This window comes from Polyergus mexicanus, unplaced genomic scaffold, assembly GCF_030449975.1.
Source record: "Polyergus mexicanus isolate NDT 795.1 unplaced genomic scaffold, iyPolMexi1.0 SCAF_1, whole genome shotgun sequence".
Taxonomy (NCBI): domain Eukaryota; kingdom Metazoa; phylum Arthropoda; class Insecta; order Hymenoptera; family Formicidae; genus Polyergus; species Polyergus mexicanus.
In genome coordinates, this window is record NW_027223321.1 from 414079 (window position 1) to 437966 (window position 23888).

A 23888-nucleotide genomic window follows, 5' to 3' on the forward strand; every position below is an offset into this window, starting at 1 on the left:
AAGCAGTGGTATCAACGCAGAGTACTGTTATTATATATCGAATTTTTATGTATCAAAAAATGTTGCAAAACTGATATTTTAATAATTGTGCAAGGAGAGAACGAGAAATTTTTTATCTCGCGGTTTTAAAAGTTTAATATTAAAAGTTTATTTATATAATCTGGTTACTTATATAATATTTAGTTTATTTATATAATCTCTAATATAATTGGAGTTTTTCTATCATCATCAAAAGGTACATTAACTGATATAAATTAATTATAATAAATAATTTAAAATAAGAAAGTGCAATGAGAGAAAGAGAGATAAAGTGCCTTTTTTATAAGCAGTGGTATCAACGCAGAGTACTGAATGTTAAGAAAAATTACGAACAAAGTGTATTTTTAAGTATGTTAACTTTTTTCTCAATTTTGCATTAATATATTTTTTAAAGTCATATCATATATATACAGTAAACAAGATTTATATCAATTTTTAATGAAGAATATTTATATGTTTTATTTTATTTATATTTTGTTTATATTGATAACACACTGTAAAAACAATGTTAAGCTACAAAAGATTTTTATTAGCATCGAAAAACAAGCTAACATATGGATAGATATAAAAATTTGATGTAATAAAATGGACATCTTTTAATTATAGACATCTGCGTTGAATTATAATCTAACAAAAATATAATGTTGATGACTTTGTCATTACTGATATTATGTATACTTACTGTTAAACATAATGAACATACATAATTAAACATATTGTTAAACATAGTGTTTAAAGAATGGATCTTGTTAGTTTTGTTATATTATTTGCAATGCTTTGTAAACATGAATATATTCTACTATTATCATGCAAGTTTGATATCGTAATTATGCAGTTATTTTTACTTTTAAGCTTGATAACTATAAGCTCTGATAATTGATCTCCTGTCGCGTCAGAATATTACTATTTTTTTAATATTAATGTTTTTTAAAAGTTACAATGAGACAAATATTTATTAACTGTAGATTATATATTTATAATTTACACAATTTTAATTTTATTATTATGTTTTATTTTTAATAATTGTCCGTTCCTAAAAAAAGGCGTGAGAGAGAGAGAGAGAGAGAGAGGATCGTACATATGTAAAGCTCTCTGTCTATATTTATAAATCTATGTTTATTCGTTTTTTCTTACTCCACTTGAATTGAATAAAATTTAAAGTAATGGGTTGGCGCCAATCTGTGGTAAAGAAATATTTATATTATGATCGAATGTTTATTTTATAGCTTTTATAGACTTTTTCATAAAGAGAGAAATTCTTATATGCGTGAGATCTGAAGCCCATATCAAATCATACATCAAGGATTGAAGATTGAAATTTGATCAATTTATATCATTTAATTTATTTCGTTATATTAATTTTTTTCTAACTTTTTATTATTTTTGATTTTTTATCTTTTTTCTTTAACTTTTTCATCTTGACGGAATAAAATTGGCTATTGTATTGGCTTTTCCCGCGATAAATAAGAATATTTATTTCAATTGTTGTGAAGCAACACGGCAACGGGGCAATGTCAATTTTCCTTTCTCCGAGATCAAACTTCGCGCGTATAGTTTCCAGCTACCGCCGCCGCGGCGTCACCGTCGAAGTCGATGGCAGAGTCGCGAGTCACTCCGTAGTCCGTAGCATGTATGAACACTGCAGTCGCGTGCTTGTACTCATAGCGGTCGAATTGGAGTCTGTGACGTGCGTGTGTCATTGCATTTTCTTCGAAGAAGAACGTCTTTTCTTTATAGCATTGTTTCTTGTCAAACTGACGTGCGTCTCTCTCTCTCTCTTTCTTTCTTTCCCTCTTTCTCTCTCTCTCTCTCTCTCATCCCCTTTCCTCTTCCTCTTCCTCCGTCTGTTTCTATCCTTTTCTGTTTGTCTATCTATCTGTCTCTCTTGATCGTACGTAACACGGTTCTCCGTCCTCTTTGGACAATCGAAGACAGAAATGCGCTTTTGAGACTAAAAAAAGATGGAAAAGGAGATAAAGGCTCGAACGAAAAAGAAAGTAAAAGAGGCAGCGAGACAATAAAAAAGGGAAGGAGAGAGAGAGAGAGAGAGAATTGAAAGTGTATGGGTGATAAGATGCGAGAGAGGGAGAGTAAGAGACGAATATGTTCGGACGGTGACGAATGGTAAAGAGTGCAACGAAGACAGCAATCAGTCGCGCTTTCGCGAGAGGCGAGGCTAAACAGACGTTGTTTGTGGAGACTCGCGACTATTTTCACTTTGCTTCTCTCTTCAGGGATCCGATATCTACACGTTCGCAATTTTTCGTTCGCGATACCTTTGCGAATACGTACGGTGGTGCGGTAAAAGAAAAGAGCAAAGTGAGCAACGTGTTACACGTGTGTAAGTGCATATATGAGTGCCATCTGAGAGATTTCAAGGACCGGGAAAAAAATCCTGCTTAAGATTTCTACGCTACGTACCTCCTGTTACGTGTGTGTGTGTGAGTACATCTTTTATAATTTCTATAGCATAAATAATATATAATAATACTTTTGTGTGTCAACGTGTATCGAGACAGTGTCACAAGTATATATAAATATCGCATTTAATTAAACACGGACAATGATCTTAATTTTAATCGAAAGTTTTTTTTTTTTTTTGTTTTTTAGAAAAGTCTTCCCTATCCATGTATATGAAAAGATTGATTTAGCTTTCTCTCTCTCTCTCTCTCTGTCTCTCTATCTTTCCTCCTTTTTCTCCCACCTCCTTTCTTTTCTTTCTGTATCTCTCTCGCACATTTGCTATTCACTCACACGAAGGCGCGACCTTCGCGCGAGGACGCGTCGCACGACGAGAACTTTCCGATCGCACAAATGCGAGATACAATTCGTTGACGTTCGCAAGATGTCTGAAAATTTATTATTCGCAAGGATACAGCACAGTCGTTATATTATCGAAATCGTTGAAAGTTATAATTAATCGTATTTAAACGTCGATCGCGATTTAATGATATCGAACAATCGCGCGAGGTTAAAGTCTCTCTCCTCGTTTATTGTTAATAAAAATTAGGAAATTTAAAGTTGTATAAGCCTATTTGTTTCTATTTGTATTTTTACTCTCACGTATAATACGTGTATATAATATACATTTATATAATATACGAATTATTAATCATTAATATCGTGTATAAATTTGAGAGAAATTTGAGAAAAATAATCGAGAAATATTTTCTTTTAAAATTTGAATTTAATTTTTAACACAACACATAGCTGAAAGCTCTTATACGCGTCTCTTGTTGTTTGTATAAATACTTGTAAAGTTTGGGATGCAATGACCGATTAGAAATGTATACATTGATTGAGCAATATATTTGGGGATTTTACGTGTAATAATTCGTGTGCTACAATAATACGCTATTAATTTCTATAAATTATTGTACATATCAGATATCTGTGACAATATTAGCTTCAAGTGATTTTCGCAAAGTAATTTTTTATTCGTAGACTATACCAAATATTTCTTAAAAAAGATTTACATGTAAACTATTGCTCGAAAAATTAGCAGATATTACTTTTTAAAGGAATCGCGATATTTGTTAATTTTTATTAATATCCTTTAGAGAAACATAAAACATCAAATAATTTCGCGATATAAATTAATTTTATAAAAAGCCTGCGAGAAAGATGCGATTTGTGGATTAAAGTGATCAGCTGTGAATAAATTATATGGAGATCAACAATTATATTAATACAAATTTAACCTTAATTAGATATTAGATCCTTTTCATAAAGCAATTTGTTTGGTATATATATCAGCAAAAATTAAGAAATAGCTAACATTATCCACACATTGTCAAGGACAAAGGAAAGTATATTAAGTCAAAAAATGTAAAATTATTAAATCGGGAAAATAAAAGAAAGATTATATACATAAAAAACAAATTAATAAAGAATAGAATATTTTTTATAAAAATAAACTTTAAAAAATTAATTTATTGTCAAGATCTTTCTCTCTCTCTTTCTCTCTCTTTCTCTCTTTCGGAATTACTTGATCGCGCGTGATAATGCACCATCTTATCGGTTTCCAAAGAATCGTAAAGTTTATATGATTCATATATTTAAGCACATCGCGTTAAAAACGCAAAATTATTTTAATGTGCATTGTCAATTATATATTTATTTAATTTTTTTGAAAAGGTTTATATTTCTCTAAACGTAAAGAGTTTTAATAACCATATAGGAAATGTTATTAAGTTATAAAATGTTCACGAGAAACTTTACTTTTTAACGTAAAGCTCAAAATAAAGCAATAACTATTTCCGATTTTAGGATTATTTTACATCTTGCTGTTTATACATAAACTGCTGTTACACCTTTGTTGACGAGAAATGCATGTGCCACTTGTTTAAATCACATTTAACAACATAATTTCATCGGAACGATATGATTAATTACGAAGACACAAAGATAAACATACATAATATTTGTAATAATTAATGGTATAAATAAAAAAAAAACTAATATTTAAGATTTAAAATTACACGCAATGTGGAGTTACGTATATATACAGGGTGTCCCATTTTAAAGGACCCACTCAAATATCTCAGAAACATTGCGTTAAATCGAAAAATGTTTCAAGCAAAAGTTGTGTGGCTTCAAGGGGGCCATAAGATGGTGACAATGATTTCACCTTGGAAAATCATTTGAAGGTCATGTGAAGGTCAACTTTAAAATCTTAAACGGAAACCCCCATTTTTTATTTAGTATTCTTGTAGCTGACATCGAAAGCTTTCCAAAACACTATAATAAAGTATTTTTTTATTAAGTACTTTTTGAGTTATTTTATATTTTAATCTGACATATTTTGATATAAAAAATAAAATATTTCGTAAAATATTCAGTTTTCGATAATTTTACCGTAATACTTCTATGTATCAAATAATAAGACAAATTAATTAGTGCCAAAAAAACCAAATAATTGTTTTAAAAACATTGTAAATAATTTTCTTAAAAACAATTTTTTTTTTTTTTTATACACTAATTGATTTGTCTCATTATTCTGTACATAGAAGTATTACGGTAAGATTATCGAAAACTAAATATTTTACGAGATATTAAATTTTTTATATCAAAATATGTCAGATTATAAAATATAAAATAACTCAAAAAGTACTTAATAAAAAAATACTTTATTATAGTGTTTTGGAAAGCTCCTCGATGTCAGCAGCTACGAGAATACTAAATAAAAAATGGAGGTTTCCATTTAAGATTTTAAAGTTGACCTTCAAATGATTTTCCAAGGTCAAATCATTGTCACCATCTTATGGCCCCCTTGAAGCCACACAACTTTTGTTTGAAACATTTTTCGATTTAACGCAGTATTTCTGAGATATTTGAATGGGTCCTTTAAAATGGGACACCCTGTATATGAAACGTGAAAGTTGCAAGATTTTAATAACGAGATAAAATTTCTGACGAAATACTCTCCCTGTGTACGAACTAATCTATTGTAAATTCCGTATCGGTGTTTGACGTAAATATTCGCATGTATGTATGTACTCTCGTCGCTACATGGCGCGCACGCCACGCCGTGTCGATCATCGGCCGAGGAGCTGACTCGTCATGACGTCACTCGCCGTGCAGCGTATCATTTTTAGCTCACGCGTATACGTACATACATTGACTCACCGCGAAAACGGAGCGAGTGACCGCGTGCTCGCTATACGCTCGATAGTCGCGATTGCGACGACGATCGCGATCCAATTATTGATATGTCGTGTCGCCTTCCAACTGGAAAGGAACATCGCGAGAGCGTATAAATTTTCTCGATGGGATATCATATACATATCCAAATATATACTCGTAATTTTTATCCTTTCTAGTTTTGAGTCAGAGCATTCTTGAATCGAACACACGTCTAAATATTTATGTATTATAATTGTCGATTAGAAATCTAAAATTATATTTTTCTTATTTTGGTTTACACACAAAATTGTATTTTGCTATATTATATTTCAGTTCATTTAATCTTTAAAGGTCACATATGGATCAGTTTGACACTCTATCGATGTTTTAACAATATAAAATATCCCGAAAGCCTTAATCGATAAAATAAAATATTTAAAATGTTTTTTTTTTTTTTTTAAACTTTTGTTACACATGATTATTTTCTACGGAGAAATGTCAAGGAACATATATAAATTTTTGTAAATGTTTTCGAACATTTTGAGACAACGAAAACTGCGAAAACATATGGCCTACAAGAGTTAATATTGTTAAAAATATGAAATTCTCAAACTGTTCTAAATTATAACACATGTATCTAGATATGATCAAGAAATGTCCAAGCTGGAACTGGAGGACATTAATGACGTTAATTTATAGATCTTGAAAAAATTAATTTAATTTTGAATTTAAAACATCAGCGTTACATTATAAATATTGAATTATAAATTTTCATTCATGCAAATTGATTTTATTTCTAAATAATTCTATTAATATTAATGTAGAAATTTTAATAGAAATCTTTAGTATTATAATTCTTGATTAATAATAATTAATTTTTTATAGATAAATTTTGGACACAGTGTGTGTTGTGTTGGTGGTAGATATGTATGTTAGTGATATTTATATCAATATTTTAAATTATTAAAAAATAGTCTCCGATAATTAGAGCAGAGTATAAATTGATATGATTCGACATATATTTTGGGGAATCGAAAAAGCTACAGGCTTTCGTTAATTTGCCGTTGTAATAAACGTGATATATTTTAATAAATAAAGTATCGGCATCAAAATAATCGTGAATATAACAAAGAATACAATTGTTAGTATCGGTATTTTTGATACCGTAAAACACTCGATGACTCGGACATCTTCATTTTTAACACTCCGTCAAAGAGTTCGTAAATTCTCCATTTGTGTCAGCTGTGTCTACAGTCGCCCTATATTCTCGCTATGTGCCATGTCTGTAGTGTCTCATGTTTTTACGGATGACTGTAATAATCATGTATCGCAATGCGAACGCGACGCTTTCCCTTGGCACTATTGACCGAGGCGAAAACATTATATCCGTTTTGTCTGTCTCGCTGCCACTGCCATCATCAACCACCACCACAACCATCACCACTACCATTATTACTACCGCTACCATTTTCACCGATATTACCATCACCCTTACTACTCCACCACTACCATCATTCTCCATCACCTCTATTCACCTACCACTATTCGCTACCACTACCGACTCTGTCGTTGCCGCATTGCTTTGCTAGCACATCTGACCGAACATTTCTCGAGAACAGCCGGAGATAAAGCGCAGACGATGACCGAAAACGATGAGAAAACATATTGCGCGGAATAAGAAGAGTCGAGGAACGTAGTGTTCAAAGCTTGCTAGAATCATCGTGAAAAGTGACGAGGAAAAACGGAAATCACTATTTGCCTTAAAGCATGCTGAAAATTCTCGATGCGCCAACCGTAAATCAATGATATTCATGCAGTTCGCGTGATTTATTTATGCAATCGTAAATTTCGCTTGACTGTTGTTAAATTTTTTTTCTTTTTTTTTTTCCCCTAGTAATCTACTTTCTTGTCACTTTTGCTTATCGTCACAAACACCGATTCGATGATTCAGAAAGCAATAATCATGTCGTAGCATTTTGTTCATTAAAATTCGAAAATATCTTTTAATCCTTTTTCACCGGATCTTTTTATTTCATCCATATTTTATGATCGAGAATAAACAGTGTTTTAAATTCAAAAACTCATACTTTTAATAAAGATCAACTAAAAGTCGAATACTCTCGAAAACTTTCTCCACAAATAATATCTAAATAGGAATATGAAAAAAAAAGAGGAAAAAAATATAAATTAGATCTCTAGAAAATTCATCACAGACGTCAAGAAACACGCTGGATTATTTGACAACTAAGCGAATCGCGAATCCGTTCTCAGACTCGAAGGAAAATTTTACTCTTACTTTTGAAGAAAACTATCCCAGACTACACTCAGATTATCAGTTAATAACAGATTTCTCGGATCATCAATGACGAAAATCTTAATAGTATCATGCTTCAAAAATAGTTTTTAAATATCTTTAATAGCTTTTAATAATTTTTAAATGAAAAATATTTAAAGTATATCAATTAAATTAAAGCAGTGGTATCAACGCAGAGTACTAGGAAAACACAATAATAAACATGTTCCCATGAAATATCGATATCTGATACTCGATATTTATTTAATTTTGTATATATTATTCACAAACCGCTTTTTAAATTTCTCTTTTATATAATGTATTAACAATAATAAAAATTTCATAGAGAGAATAAACTTTAGAATGAATGTTAGAACACTATGCGCACACTATGCGAACTGTCAAAGCTATTATTTTAAAAGTATTATAAACCAATGACATATAAGATATGTTTAAAGTGTACATGATGAAACTGCAGTCTTATATAAATAGACTTTAATTTTCTTTTCTTCTTTTTCTTTTTTTAAACTACATATGATAATTTTTTGCTAAAGAAAAACTTGGAATTACGAAAGAATGTTCAAAATGTTTTTATTGTATGAATGTATGTAGAGGATTAATAGAAAAGAACGAGTTGTGTATCTCTAAATTTAGGTCGATATTTACAGGCGAATTTTTTGATCAAGGAATTAATTTAGTATTTATGATATTTATAGATGTGATTTATAGATGAAGGCACACACACACTTTTGATAACCTTGACACGATTCATTTATTGTCGCGAAGATAAGTTTCCCGATTAACTTTATGATATCGCATTTTAATGGATAGTTCATTTTAGAAATAAAAATATGGAAATATTAAATATTTTATTACCCTGTTTGTATCATTGTTTTTATAATTGTATACCGTAGACTATATATATATATATATATATATATATATATATATATATATATATATATATATATATATATATACAGGGTGTCCCATTTTAATCTCCTCAGGCAAATATCTCAAAAACCAAGCCCGGAAGAGAAAAATGTTTCAGACAAAAGTTGTTTGGTTTCGAGGGGGCCATAAGATGGTGACAATGATTTGACCTTGGAAAATTTTTTTAAACAATTATTTGTTTTTTTTTTGGCACTGATTAATTTGTCTTATTATTCTGTACATAGAAGTATTACGGTAAAATTATCGAAAACTGAATATTTTACGAAATATTTTATTTTTTATATCAAAATATGTCAGATTAAAATATAAAATAACTCAAAAAGTACTTAATGAAAAATATTCGACTGTATGGATTAAAATGGGCCACCCAGTATATATGTAATGGTTAATTTCTTGGTTTAATACATTTTTCTTTTTATAATATTAATTGTTTTTATATATCAATTATCTCTGAGTTATCAAAAAATACAAAAATTTGGAAAAAAAAACTGTTGCATTCTTGAAATTAATACTTTTTTAAGAGCAAGAAGAACACAATGAATCTAATAAGAGAAAAATATACACACATGCACATACACACACACATATATATATATATATATATACAGGGTGTCCCATTTTAAAGGACCCACTCAAATATCTCAGAAATATTGCGTTAAATCGAAAAATGTTTCAAACAAGAGTTGTGTGGCTTCAAGGGGGCCATAAGATGGTGACAATAATTTGACCTTGGAAAATCATTTGAAGGTCATGTGAAGGTAAACTTTAAAATCTTAAATGGAAACCCCCATTTTTTATTTAGTATTCATGTAGCTGACATCGAGAGCTTTCCAAAACACTATAATAAAGTATTTTTTTATTAAGTACTTTTTGAGTTATTTTATATTTTAATCTGATATATTTTGATATAAAAAATTTAATATCTCGTAAAATATTTAGTTTTCGATAATCTTACCGTAATACTTCTATGTACAGAATAATGAGACAAATCAATTAGTATAAAAAAAAATTGTTTTTAAGAAAATTATTTACAATGTATTTTTTTAAACAATTATTTGTTTTTTTTTGGCACTAATTAATTTGTCTCATTATTCTGTACATAAAAGTATTACGGTAAGATTATCGAAAACTGAATATTTTACGAAATATTTTATTTTTTATATCAAAATATGTCAGATTAAAATATAAAATAACTCAAAAAGTACTTAATGAAAAAATACTTTATTATAGTGTTTTGGAAAGATCTCGATGTCAGCTACAAGAATACTAAATAAAAAATGGGGGTTTCCATTTAAGATTTTAAAGTTGACCTTCACATGACCTTCAAATGATTTTCCAAAGTCAAACCAATGGTACCATCTTATGGCCCCCTCGAAACCAAACAACTTTTGTCTGACACATTTTTCTCTTCCAGGCTTGGTTTTTGAGATATTTGCCTGAGGAGATTAAAATGGGACACCGTGTATATATATATATATATATATATATATATATATATATATATATATATATTTGTGTGTGTCTTGTCACGATGCGATGAATCTCACTTCACAAGGAAAACACGATACGATGAATGATGAAAACATCATTTCATGCGAAAAATACATGAGGCAATAAATATAGTGAATCTTATTTTGCAGAATGTGCGTAGAATGAGATTTAGCATCGAAACACAACTTCTCTTTACGTGAGGTAAAATTCATTATCATTTATCACTTCGTATTTTTCGCGTGAAACAAAATTCAACGTCTAACACGTTTTGTTGAACAGAGCGATGATTCATGTGTATAGCGCTTAATATTTACATAATTATATTTCAATGACTACTTATATAAAATTTCGCTAGATAAAACAATGTTGAAGTTAATTATTCACGCTTTTATCTTCTATCTCATTATCTAGCACGATATTTTTCTCATATTTAATCATCACGGGTTTTCTTAGGAAACTTAAGATTGCCTGATTCGAGAGAGATATTTATTATCGGTCTCTATTATTAATCCTTGATAAAGGAAACCGTGCGACAAACTTTATTCGCGGATGCGTTCTTATCTATAGATTTTTGTCTGGTATTTTTGTCTGGTAGATAACAATTAGAAAATTGCATACAGGATAACAATTAGGAAATTGCTAAACCTATTTGGCTGTTATTTTCGGAACAAACAGGTAAAAATTGTTAAAAATCAAACTATTTTGAGTACAAGAAATTGTTTCAATTTTATTAATATACAGTACAAAAATTGTATAAGGCAATTTGATAATTAAATTTGCCTACATATAGTTTTTATTTTTTTTAATATGGAATTTGATTATTAAAATGCTTTATACAATTTTTGTACTGTATGTTAAGAAAATTTCAACTTTCTTCTATTAAAAACAACTTTATTAATTAAAAATTATCTAGAATTGAAAAGAAGAAATTTACAAAAAAATAAGAGACGCACTATAACAAGTTTTCTCTCCTAAAAATATGAAGAATATTTAAATATATATATATATATATATATATATATATATATAAACTTTATTAAACTAAAACTCTTTTAAACTTTACAAACTTTTATACATTAAAAAAATCCAACGGAATGTATTTCTTGATAATATTTAGATAATGTTAATTGTTTATAAGAACATATTTTTTGTGTGTGCGGAGGCTGTCAAACTTGTTGAATGTTTTCGATCAAAGATGGTGGGGAAAGTTACGCGGTCGTCAACAAGGGCGAGGGGGAAGGGACGCAAATCAGGGCAATATGATTTATAAGCGGAGAAACTCTAGAAGATGATAACGACTTGTGACCTTCCGTGAGAGGCCAGACCCTGTCGAAGAGCAGCGACTCGCCATCGATCGCGCGATAAAAAGCAATTGAGCGAAGCGAAGCACCGTAATAATAGAAACAAGGGTAGCGAGAAAGATAGATAGATAAATAGATAGATAGATAGATAGATAGATAGATAGATAGAGAGAGGGGGAGGGGGAGGGGGACTTAGGTAGAAATATATTTATAATAATACTGTACGCGCGATAATAACATGTTTAATAATAATAGTAATAACATTAATAACAATAACACCAGTAATAAGAGTAATAAAAAATAATATTAATATATTTATGATATTAAACGATAATAAAGAGAGCAGTAGCAGGAATGAGTGCTAATTAACTGTGATAACATACAAAAGCAAAAAAAAAGAGAAGTAATAAAGATAATAAGAAAAATAATGATAAAGATCGAAGAGAGAAGTACAAGTGAAAAGGGAAAAGCGAATGTGATAAAAATATAGAAAAGAATGAAAGATTTTTATAAATGCATTGATTCGATATAATCTATTTGACGGTATGTCAATATCTCGAGGTATGTAGTGTATATACACACACACACACACACACACATATATATATATATATATATATATATATATATATATATTATATACTCCCCAGATTTATTTATTATACTACTTTTATCATTCGTTTAAGATGCGACTTTAAAATAATATGCTAAAAATGGTGAAATTGAGGAATTGTTAAAGCTGCAATTCTGACTTCGATATATCAAGAGGCCAATATATATTTTACTATAATGCCAATATAAGTAATATACTATTTTTAAGCATAGAAATCTATTAGGCATTTACTTGAGATCATGTTATGTTTAGTCATTTATTTGGAGTTATAACGAAATTATTTCTGAAATCTATAATATCAGGAATTGCGGATGCAAGTAAAGCTATTGATTGAAAATTTATGATTTTTAAATATGAGATATGCCACTTTATAAAAATAGATTTATATGAATTCTTAGCCTTATTTGTAGAACTAAATTCTCTTCTAGCTCTGGAACTTTACATACATACATACCCACACTCACACACACAGATACATAAAATATGTGTGTTTATATTTATATGTATGTACATACATACAGAATACCTAATTATAATCAATAGATTTTTTGATTTTTTCGAGACATAAATCTGATATTTTTCTTTGTGATTTTGAAGAGAAAATATTATCCGAATAATTTTTGTATATCTGACTCATATATATATATATATTGTATTTAAATGAAGCAAGTCGGTTTTTTAAATTCGTTTCATCTCTATTTAGCGTTATTTAGATTCTACTTTCAAATTAATATAAAAAACAAATCCGAGTTCTCTATCAGAAATAACGGATCCACGGAGAATTGTTTGGCGCGAGGACAATGTGAAGTCACTGTCCGATGTTTACGTGACTATTTCGTCGCGTTCTTTTCTTTGGGCGCGTGCGTGAGCACATTGCTTGCATTTCAAATAATTTCCACGAAAAAGCAGGACTAACTCATCGTTCGAACTAGTATGGGAAATAGCATTGAATTTGATATCGAACGTAAAGAAAAGTAATCAATCGACACGAGTAGCACGACAGTAGAAGCGAAAGTATCATCAGCGTATCTCTTTAAATATTATTATATATTGTATTAATTTGGTATCATACAGTTTTTTTTTTTTTTCTAATTTTGCCTTTTTTATTATTTACCTTCCTGATATTAAATTTGATGAAAAATTCTGTCCTCTTCTTTTTCAAATGATTCTCATTTGAAACTTATCAATGTCATTCTGATTAAGAAAATATCGATTCCAAATTCGATAAAGAATTTAAAGAATAATACGCAGAGAGTCAGATATATCCTATATTATTAGCTACAATCGAGGATTTAAATTAAAGATTGGTAAAGACTTTTCTTATTTTTATGTAATTATTAAATACATCTATTGCCTATTTATATAAAAGTAATTGATTTGAGCGATAATTATAATATGCCGATTTATTTATTTACTAATTTTAAAAGAGCAGTTTAATATGTCGCAATTATAAAATCTTTGTGTCTTTGTAAATCTTACAAATCGATACAAAATATTGTCTAAAAAATTCTCAAGCATTATTTACTTTTGACATTCTTACTACAAATGCGAAATACAAAATTATTTAGGAACTATACAATTGGCTTATTTTCGACATCCCTATTCTCAATTAGCTAAAACTAATTCAAATTTAACTGAAAGTAAATAATAAATTAAATTTTTTTCTTTTGCGCTATATATATATATATATATATATATATATATGTGTGTGTGTGTGTGTGTGTGTATGTGTATATTTCTACTATTTCATATTGTTCACATAGATATAAAATGCATTAGGGAAACTTACATTTTTATAAATAGTGATAGGTCGTAAATTAATTTTAGATTCACTGGCTATATATATTCATCATTCATATTAATCAAGCAATCTACACATCTTAATCTGTAAACATATTCTATATATTATATACTTTATAAAGCAATTGCGTTAGATCTTTTTATGTCCAATTATCTTTTATAAATCTTTTAGAGATATTATATTTCACACAATGAATTTTATGTGTGTGCATTAAGCTCTGAGTTTTAAGTTTTATTATAATATTGTACTGAATAGATATGTATAATTGTAATGACATTTGAACTTAATAGCTTGGGTCGTAGTGAGCCGATGCGATCATTTCGCTGGTCGCGCGTAGACGTAAACGTACGCGCTTTATTCGCGTACCAACATTATTCGTCGCGAGTTGCGACACTTGTTTTCTGACCTAGATAGTTGGCTATACTTGCTTTCTCTCCCACTCTTCTCGATGTAATTCTTTTCTCGCCAGACTGCATCATGTATCATCGATAATGTCATTTGCATATCGAGTCAAATCCCATCTAGATGCATATATTTCACATATTTATATTTCCAAAATTTTCAATATATTTTGGATTTTATAAATTTAGATTTATGATATTAAAATATAGTGTCTCTCTCTCTCTCTCTCTCTCTCATTTTTAATTAATAAATAAATTTAAAAATATTCTATTGGGTGATTGCATAAGTTCGTGCCCGATTTAAATATAAACTTCAATAGATTATATTTTAGAGATAACACTTTTATTGATCAATTATATAGTCTCCATCCTTTTCTACAATGGTTTTCCAACGATCTATAAGCTTGTCGATTCCATTTTTGAAGAAGGAACTTGGTTTTTCTTGAAAAAAGTTTGTAAGGTGGTTTTCGACAGCTTCCTCGGAATTGAGATTCTTGCCATTTAAACTATTCTGCAAAGACTGGAACAGATAAAAATCTGAAGGCGCAATATCTGGAGAATATGGCGGGTGCTACAGAATTTCCCATTGCAACTCCTGCAGTTTTCCTGCAGCTTATTCCTTTCAGTCAGAAGATGCGGCACCCACGTATCAAGCTTGGAAATGTATCCAAGCTTTTCTAAATGACGAAAAGCGGTTGAATTATCGATGTTCAGCCTCTCAGCAATATCCTCAGTTGTAATCCTTGGGTTTCTTTCCACTAAGGCATGCACAATGTCATCATCAATGCCAGAAGGCCGTCCAGAGCGGGGTTGATCCTCCATGTTGAAATCACTATTTCGAAATCTGCCAAACCACTTTTTGACTGTTCGGAGAGCAGGAGCGCGGTCCAAATAAACGCTTTGAATATTTTTTTGTGCAATCCCAACGCTCACGCCTTTCCGAAATTCATATAGCATTACATGCCGCAAATGCACCTTTCGTTCTCCATTTTTAATGATTTCTCTTATGCACAAATGGACTTATCTGAACAATGTCTGACGCTAAATTGATATAAGACAACGTCATCTATTCGGTGTAAGCAACAATTACCACACGAAAACAATAGAACTCCGCCATGCAGTAACTTAATGCCATCTATGAAAATCGGGCACGAACTTATGCAATCATCCAATATATAGGAAAGCTAATGGATGTATATTGTTAGTCTAGATAAATCTGTAGTTTGAAAGCAGGACTCAAACATTTGTTTAAAACATATACGATGTGTGATATATAAAAATATCAGAGATTTTATAATAGAAATCTTATAAATTTATCTTTACTAATTTTCTTATATTTTGATCACGCATACTTTCACAGACATTAATGTCACGTGCCCTCTGTTATTACAGACAAATCATGTAATGACGACAATATATGCAAATGCACAGCAATTGGACAGCTCGCATTGTACAGAGATATGTTTATTAATTTTTGTTTTCCAAGAATCTTTCTCTTCTATTTTCCCAAAAATCAAAATGAACAAAGTTTTACTGTATGTAATTTTAGAAATAAACAAATTAAAAGTATTTCTATATCCTATAAACTGAATATATAATAAAGGCCGAATTATATTATAAACTTTCCTTCAAAACACGTGTTGAAAAATTACTGTAAAGAATTTCGAGGATAGATTTTTGCGAAGATGTTTTTCTAGTGCCGGATTATCGCTAGTTTTTGGCATAAAAGAAATTATCAATTTTTTTCGTCATTCATTTACCTCTTTTCTTTTTTTTTCTCTCTTTTATATCTCTAGCTACATATTGTATTTCAAAATTCTTTTCTTATTATTCTGAAACCTTTATTTAACCGTAATTTATTCGTTGCCACTTATTTTCATTGACGTTATTCCAAAATCTCTTTTTCTATTTTTAGAAAATTTAAATCTCTGAAATCGTACATTTATAGATTTACTCTTAAATTAAAATTATTAGTATCATTTTATCAACATATATTCTACAACTTTCTTTATATATTAAAAAAAAAAATATATATATATCCCTTCTAAAAATTCTGGAATCGCGCGTAAATTCTTAAATTTTTTTTATTATTTAAATTTTTCAGAAAAATCGCTTGTTGAGCATCGCGGGATAGTACTATCAATCCAACAAGGTTGAGAGCATTTTGAATAATAGATACTACCGACTATTTATATCTGAAAATCAATATCCTCGTAGCTATATTGTCGGCAGCATGCATACTGTGTATAGCGTTTTGTTTGAACTCAACTCGATTAATCTATATGAAACTATTATAGTTTCTTCCTTCTCTCATAATAATCAGTACTGTGCGATAAGAATTGCCAGCGCAAAATTATTTTTTATTCATATATATTAATACGTTGAAGCGATTTCTCACTAAAACGTGACAATTGATTGAACTCTGACTACAAACACACATATGTTGATATATTTCTTTTTTTATTCATATATACACGTATAACTCTATCATTCCACACATTTATATATGAATATTAGCCGTCTATGTACGATTTTTTTTTTTTATCTGTATACAAAAGTTAACTATATTATGCGGATAATAAATATTGAGATACAATGGTTGCGTTGCAAGTTAGAAAGCCAACCTGCTGGCATACACTTAGCACGGCCAAGTTGTCCACATTCACATCCGTTATGGCCGATATGGAAAACCGGTCCCTCTTTCTCTTTCGTTTCGCGAAAGTGCGAGTGGATGGAACAGGTAAGATCATATTATCGATCGAGGCTATACAAGCAAGAATCCTTGGAGCGATTCGTTCCTCTTATATGCTCGAAATAGCAAGTTTGTGTTTTCTGGTATAGCCAGTTAACGTAAACTTTCGGATTGTTGAACTTTGACTTTTTAAACATGAACACTGTAAATTTGTTAAATTTTATCGCACACATTCCTCTATCTTGTACTCACGGCATTAAATATTTTACTTTATATCATTATTATATATAATGCATGCTCATTATCTATTCTTAATAGCTTTATTCTCCTTTATTTCTTCCGATGTTCTCTTGGAGTTTATGATGTAATATAGTAAATTTGATAAGAATAAAACTCCGATAATAAGTAAATTATTAGTCCATTATATACTGAAGAAAAAGAAAGGGGTAGGGGAGTAAGTTGGATGAAACGGATAAATATTATTTCGACGAAAAAAAAAAAAAAAAATTAAGTTTTTCGATCCCTCTTTTTTTCGCTCGGGAAACAACCTTATGATTATGATTCGAGACTTATCTTTCTTCAACATCCTATGTATTATTTTCTTACTCCGGTTGTCATAAATGCTACAGTGCAACGCGACATGACACGATACGAGGCGCATGCTGTCATCTTTCAACAATGCATACACTCGTCTCTGTCGCTAAGGCTAAAAGCATTTCATTGTACTGTAGTAATTTTATATTGGCTAGAGAAAGACAGAGAGAGAGAGAGGGAGGGAGAGAAAATTTGCAGAAGAAAAAAATTTTTAGATCTGCATGTATTTTTAGACTACATCCAATATGTACTTGAAAAATTGACATAATTTTATTTAATATAAAATTTCTTTTTTATCCTCCCAGATTAATATCAGACTATTTAAATTAACTTTTAATAGTAATTTAATTTCACAGATTTTAATATATATTTTTTATATTCTTTTCACACGAGTTTCTCACACAAGTTCTTCGTTTTACAGTCTGTGTTTTTTTTTTTAAATTATGTAATTATTATTTTTTGTTAATTTTTGCAATAACAATTAATCGTAATTAATTGAGATAATTACTGATAAACAATCGATTGCGGAATAGATAATTTCTCATACGATGATGCTTATGCGCAAATTTCTCCAGGTTAACAAACATGTTTAGCTAGAACGCATTCGGGGATGAGATCATCGATCCTGTTGCTAGGTTCAAGGCCGATTATGACCGCCGGTTCTTACTTTCGCTGCTCGTAGTTGCCGAAGGAAAACGGCAAAACATAGACTATTCCTCTTTACTCTTCCTTGATTTTTTTCCTCGTTCATCTATCCACTCATGGCCAACTACATTCCTACGGGATCAAACTTGCAGCGCATCCATAGATCTTTAGACGCTTTTAATCTTGATTGGATATTCGTTGATTCGCGAATTGCTCGTTATTCTTAAATGAAGATTCCGTATTATATAGATATTCGCATTTGTAATTTATCTCCTTTGCAATTTTGCTTTCTGGATTCTTAGATTTTTTTTTTTTTCATTAGATTCGTGGATTCTCCGAAAGATTCTTACATTTTTATTGCTATATATTGTTAAAGAATATTTCTTGGAATGTTTAAATCTTTAGATTTACGTATTTTTCTTGTGTGTGTGTGTGTGTGTGTGTGTGTATGTGTATTTCTATATTAGTTTTTCATTAGTTTCTGCAGGCATATCAGCTTAGAATTAGAAACTTTTAAACTCCATAAGTTAATAATTTTTATTTTTATGTGTAAAGTCACATATATTATATATCCGATGTACGTATATCGTATACTACATATAGTATATCCAGGGTGTATTTTAAATTTTTCAAAATAAAAGATATATAAAATTTACAGACAAAAAGAATTGTATATAGGCCGATTGAATATTTGTATATAAATTTGTAGAATGATAGAATTATATATATATATATATATATATATATATATATATATATAAAAATATATCAATATATGTGTGTTTGTATTCAGAATTCAATAAATTTTCTCGTTTGGGTGAAATTGCTTCGACATATTAATATATACGAATAAAAAATATATATTATATATAATAAGATGCATACATATAAAATTGTATATTTTATACAAGTAAATATAATATGTATTTAATAGAGATAAATATTAATTATATAGATTAAATATTAATTATACAACGGGGGTCAGCGTCAGTGTCGGCGTTAGCGTCAGCCGTGATGGTTACGTCGTTGCTCGCTGACTTTCGCACGCAGGGTGCATGCGCGTTGCAACTAGAGCATAGTCGCCTTCGTTTTGCTAGCGGTCCCGACGACTTTGCGTGTATATATATACAGGGTGTCCCATTTTAAAGGACCCACTCAAATATCTCAGAAACACTGCGTTAAATCGAAAAATGTTTCAAACAAAAGTTGTGTGGCTCCAAGGGGGCCATAAGATGGTGACAATGATTTGACCTTGGAAAATCATATGAAGGTCATGTGAAGATCAACTTTAAAATCTTAAATGGAAACCTCCATTTTTTATTTAGTATTCTCGTAGCTGACATCGAGGAGCTTTCCAAAACACTATAATAAAGTATTTTTTTTATTAAGTACTTTTTGAGTTATTTTATATTTTAATCTGACATATTTCGATATAAAAAATTTAATATCTCGTAAAATATTTAGTTTTCGATAATCTTACCGTAATACTTCTATGTACAGAATAATGAGACAAATCAATTAGTATAAAAAAAAAAAATTGTTTTTAAGAAAATTATTTACAATGTATTTTTTTAAACAATTATTTGTTTTTTTTTTTGCACTAATTAATTTGTCTTATTATTCTGTACATAGAAGTATTACGGTAAAATTATCGAAAACTGAATATCTTACGAAATATTTTATTTTTTATATCAAAATATGTCAGATTATAAAATATAAAATAACTCAAAAAGTACTTAATAAAAAAATACTTTATTATAGTGTTTTGGAAAGCTCTCGATGTCAGCTACAAGAATACTAAATAAAAAATGGGGGTTTTCATTTAAGATTTTAAAGTTGACCTTTACATGATCTTCAAATGATTTTCCAAGGTCAAATCATTGTCACCATCTTATGGCCCCCTTGAAGCCACACAACTCTTGTTTGAAACATTTTTCGATTTAACGCAATATTTCTGAGATATTTGAGTGGATCCTTTAAAATGGGACACCCTGTATATATATATATATATATAGTATATATATGTGTGTGTGTATGTGCATGTGTGTATATTTTTCTCTTATTAGATTCATTGTGTTCTTCTTGCGTCGCTTGTAATTAGATTATTGAGTTTTTGTTGATTTTTTTGGTACCATCCATATAAAAATCATAGCGTTTTTTTATTGCAAAAATTTTCGTAGCGCGAAAGCTAATAATATATGCATACGCTCGTGAAAATCAAGCACAAATTTTGCATTTAGCTCAAATCGGTATATACAACATACATACATATACGAATTATGGTAGCACTTTGCACCATCGAGAAGACTTTGAGAAATATAACAAAATATATATTTACATTAAAATATAAAAACTACAAATAAAAATATTAAAGTCTAAATCAACAATTAATCAACAAAAGTACGATTTCATATAATTATATATAAAATATATTTTTATGTGTGTGAATAGAGAAAAAATGATAATCCCAAAGAAAGAGAGAGAGAGGGGGGGGGGGGACAATATAAATGTATAAAAGAGAAAATAAGAATGTTTAGAAAAATATTTTAAATGTCTTAAACGTTTGATATACTTCTTTTTTAAAATATCCTTGAAACGGCCGTTAAACTTTTCTGTTGATTAGATAACATTATAAGGTCTTTGTATATTTAAAAAGTATATAGTTAATGTATCTGTTACTTGTATCACTACATTTTCAAATATCTATTTCGCATTTTCTAAACATTCGTTTCTATATCTCCCTTTTTTCAATTATATGTACAAGAAATTATATGTACCTCTACTCTTAAATAGGTGAAAATTTATTATGTCTCTTAAATACTTTGAAATTTTAATATTACATCCTTATTAAAAATTTGTAAGGCATAATAAATCTTCGCTGCGATTCTCTATCGTAACTTCATTGTTAGTATTCATTTGGTGAGATTTAATTTAAATAGATCTTGCGATCTGATTTAAATAAGATTGAAAATAACTTTATCCATGCTGCATATATAAAAGGTCATACTGTCAAAAGTGCCCTTTCACTTTAAAATCTTTTGAGCGAGAGGAATCTAAATCTCATTTGTTCATATCCTTGCAAATCGGATCAAGATATCGTGCCAATCTCATGTTGTCAAATTTTGACATTAATAATCGACAATGATAATAATGATAATGATGATAATGACAATATTGATGATGTTGCTGTTGATCGCGGTGATAGTGGTGTTAGTAATGATGGCAAATAGTAGTAGTGATGGCGTCTGTGTCGCCGTTGCAGAATCGATCCGATGCCCTAGTTACCAGGAGAGAGTGAGACGAGAGAAAAAGACCATCTATAGATGTGTGGGATGTATGTATAAGATGGCCCAGAAATGTCACGCTTGCGCGTGATCGCAGTTCTGCTCGAGGAATATACAAATAAGCGCGCGGAAATTTTATTATAATCCAGGACAATCTTTACAATACCCTTAGACATCTCGGAAGATGATTTCGTTTCTGAAAATTTAAAAATATATTTTATAAAATAATTTTTTCAAAAAAATTTTTTTTTTAGCTCTCAAGAGAATTCAGTTTTAGAACTGATACGTCTTTAATTCTTTAATTTATTAAATGTGTCGCGTGATTTTTGTTTTCTTAAATTTGGTTTTATGTACTGATATTCGTAAATTGCTCCTTTTGCCCTTTTTATGTATACAATAATTTTATATAATTTTTGTATTTTATAAAAGTTTCGGACTCGTAACTACAAAAATCTCGAATTTCAATAATTTTTGAATTATTGTATATTTTTGAAAATTGACGTACTTTTCAATATTAAATACATCTGAATGTAAATAATTTTTAGATTAAATTTATTTATGAAAAACAATCTTGGTTGAATTTAGTTTAAAGGCGACGTGTATTATATATTTTTATTTTTAAATTATTTACGATACTATTGTTTATACGTATATGTGTTTTCTTTGATACAAATTAATTTATTGTTATATAAAATCTAGGTAATTCCGTTAATGAACATCTCAAACAGTTTTAAATTATCATTATGTTAAATATTAGTGTAAAATTGAAGGAAACGGGGATTGCCATGTCGAGCCAATAGGGTGGGTCAGGGTTAACATCGAAGGTTGGGTTCCTCCTCCACATTGAATCCTGTCGCGAGGAAAGAGAGGAGGAATGGAAAACGGGTAATTCGATCGATAATACGTGAAATTCTTTTATGGTTTTCAGGTATTATTCGACTAAAATACACTATATCAGTTTTTTAAATGAAATACAACTTCTATATTAAATTAAATATATTCGTATTCTTTTTTTGATTCACATTCGACTTTCCCTTCTTCTTTCACCTTTCTCCTGATCCGTTCTCCGCTAATCCAGCATCCTCGTTGAGCTTCTATTTCTCTCACCATCTACTCGTCGTCCTTGTCCTTGTCTCATCTTAATCTTTCTTGCTTCTTCTGTCTTTCTTTTTTCTGTTTCTCTTATTTCTTCTTCTTTTTCTTTTCTTTCTTTCTTTTTCAACTTTCTTCTTCAGTCTTTTCTTCTTTTTTTTTTTTTTTTTTTGTACATATTCCTCTTTATCCTCGATTTATCAATAATTTTTGTTTAAGTGTTATCAAAGACTTTTATCAATTGATAAGGAGACAATTTCAAAATTATTTGTAAAGCTTGAGCAATAGCGATATTAAAAGAAAAACAAAATATGCTTTTATTAACATTTTTGTATCTTAATATCAAAGAGCAAATTAAATTTAAGTTATATCTGAGTATTTAAAAAATGTAAAAAAATATGATGCGGAGTTACTAAGAGTGTTACATATGCGTAAAAAAAAAAAATTTTTTTTTTTTTTTTTTATTGTATCCGTAAATAAAAATTATTTGTGGAATACGATCTAATCTATTTTTTTCTTGACAATTTTTTAGACTAGAAGCATCGTAATTAAATAATCGTAATTAGAGTTGTTGAATACGTGACGAGCATGACGTCAACTAAGGAATCAATTTCTCTTTGTGTTGCAGATATTTCAAGGCAGTAGCAACGACTTCAACTATGAAGTTACAGCAAATTTTCGCGCATTTTATCGCGTCAAGATGCGATAAAAAAAGGCTGTGATTACTTAACTTTTTCATCAATATAAATCTCAATCTCTTAAATCGATTGATTAATTTCGTATCAAATATGATATGAAATCATTGATTTCTTCCTTTGAAGACTTTTCAACGATCGATATATCGATACGAACTCTTTTCTTATTCTTTAATTGAAAGAATTAAGGATTGAATTTGCAATACGATAAACTTTTATTGAAAAATATGTTTCATCGTTGAGAAGCAACTAAGAAGAGGATAAATTATAATTAGGCAAATTCATAAAAATTGTAAATAACGGTACAAATAAGAAAAGCCGAATATTGTCTAGAGAAGACATTTAATATCACCGGACCGTAAGTAAGA

General features: G+C 29.5%; 1 protein-coding gene across 1 annotated transcript in view; it reads left to right on the plus strand.

The window, feature by feature from the left end:
- The window catches only part of Oseg4 (intraflagellar transport protein Oseg4), an 11169-nt gene extending 3916 nt beyond the window's left edge, over positions 1–7253 (plus strand). The window contains 1 exon segment of the mRNA XM_070306313.1: positions 6954–7253. Within this exon segment, the coding sequence (XP_070162414.1) occupies positions 6954–7253 (300 nt within the window).
- Positions 7254–23888: the final 16635 nt, after the last annotated feature.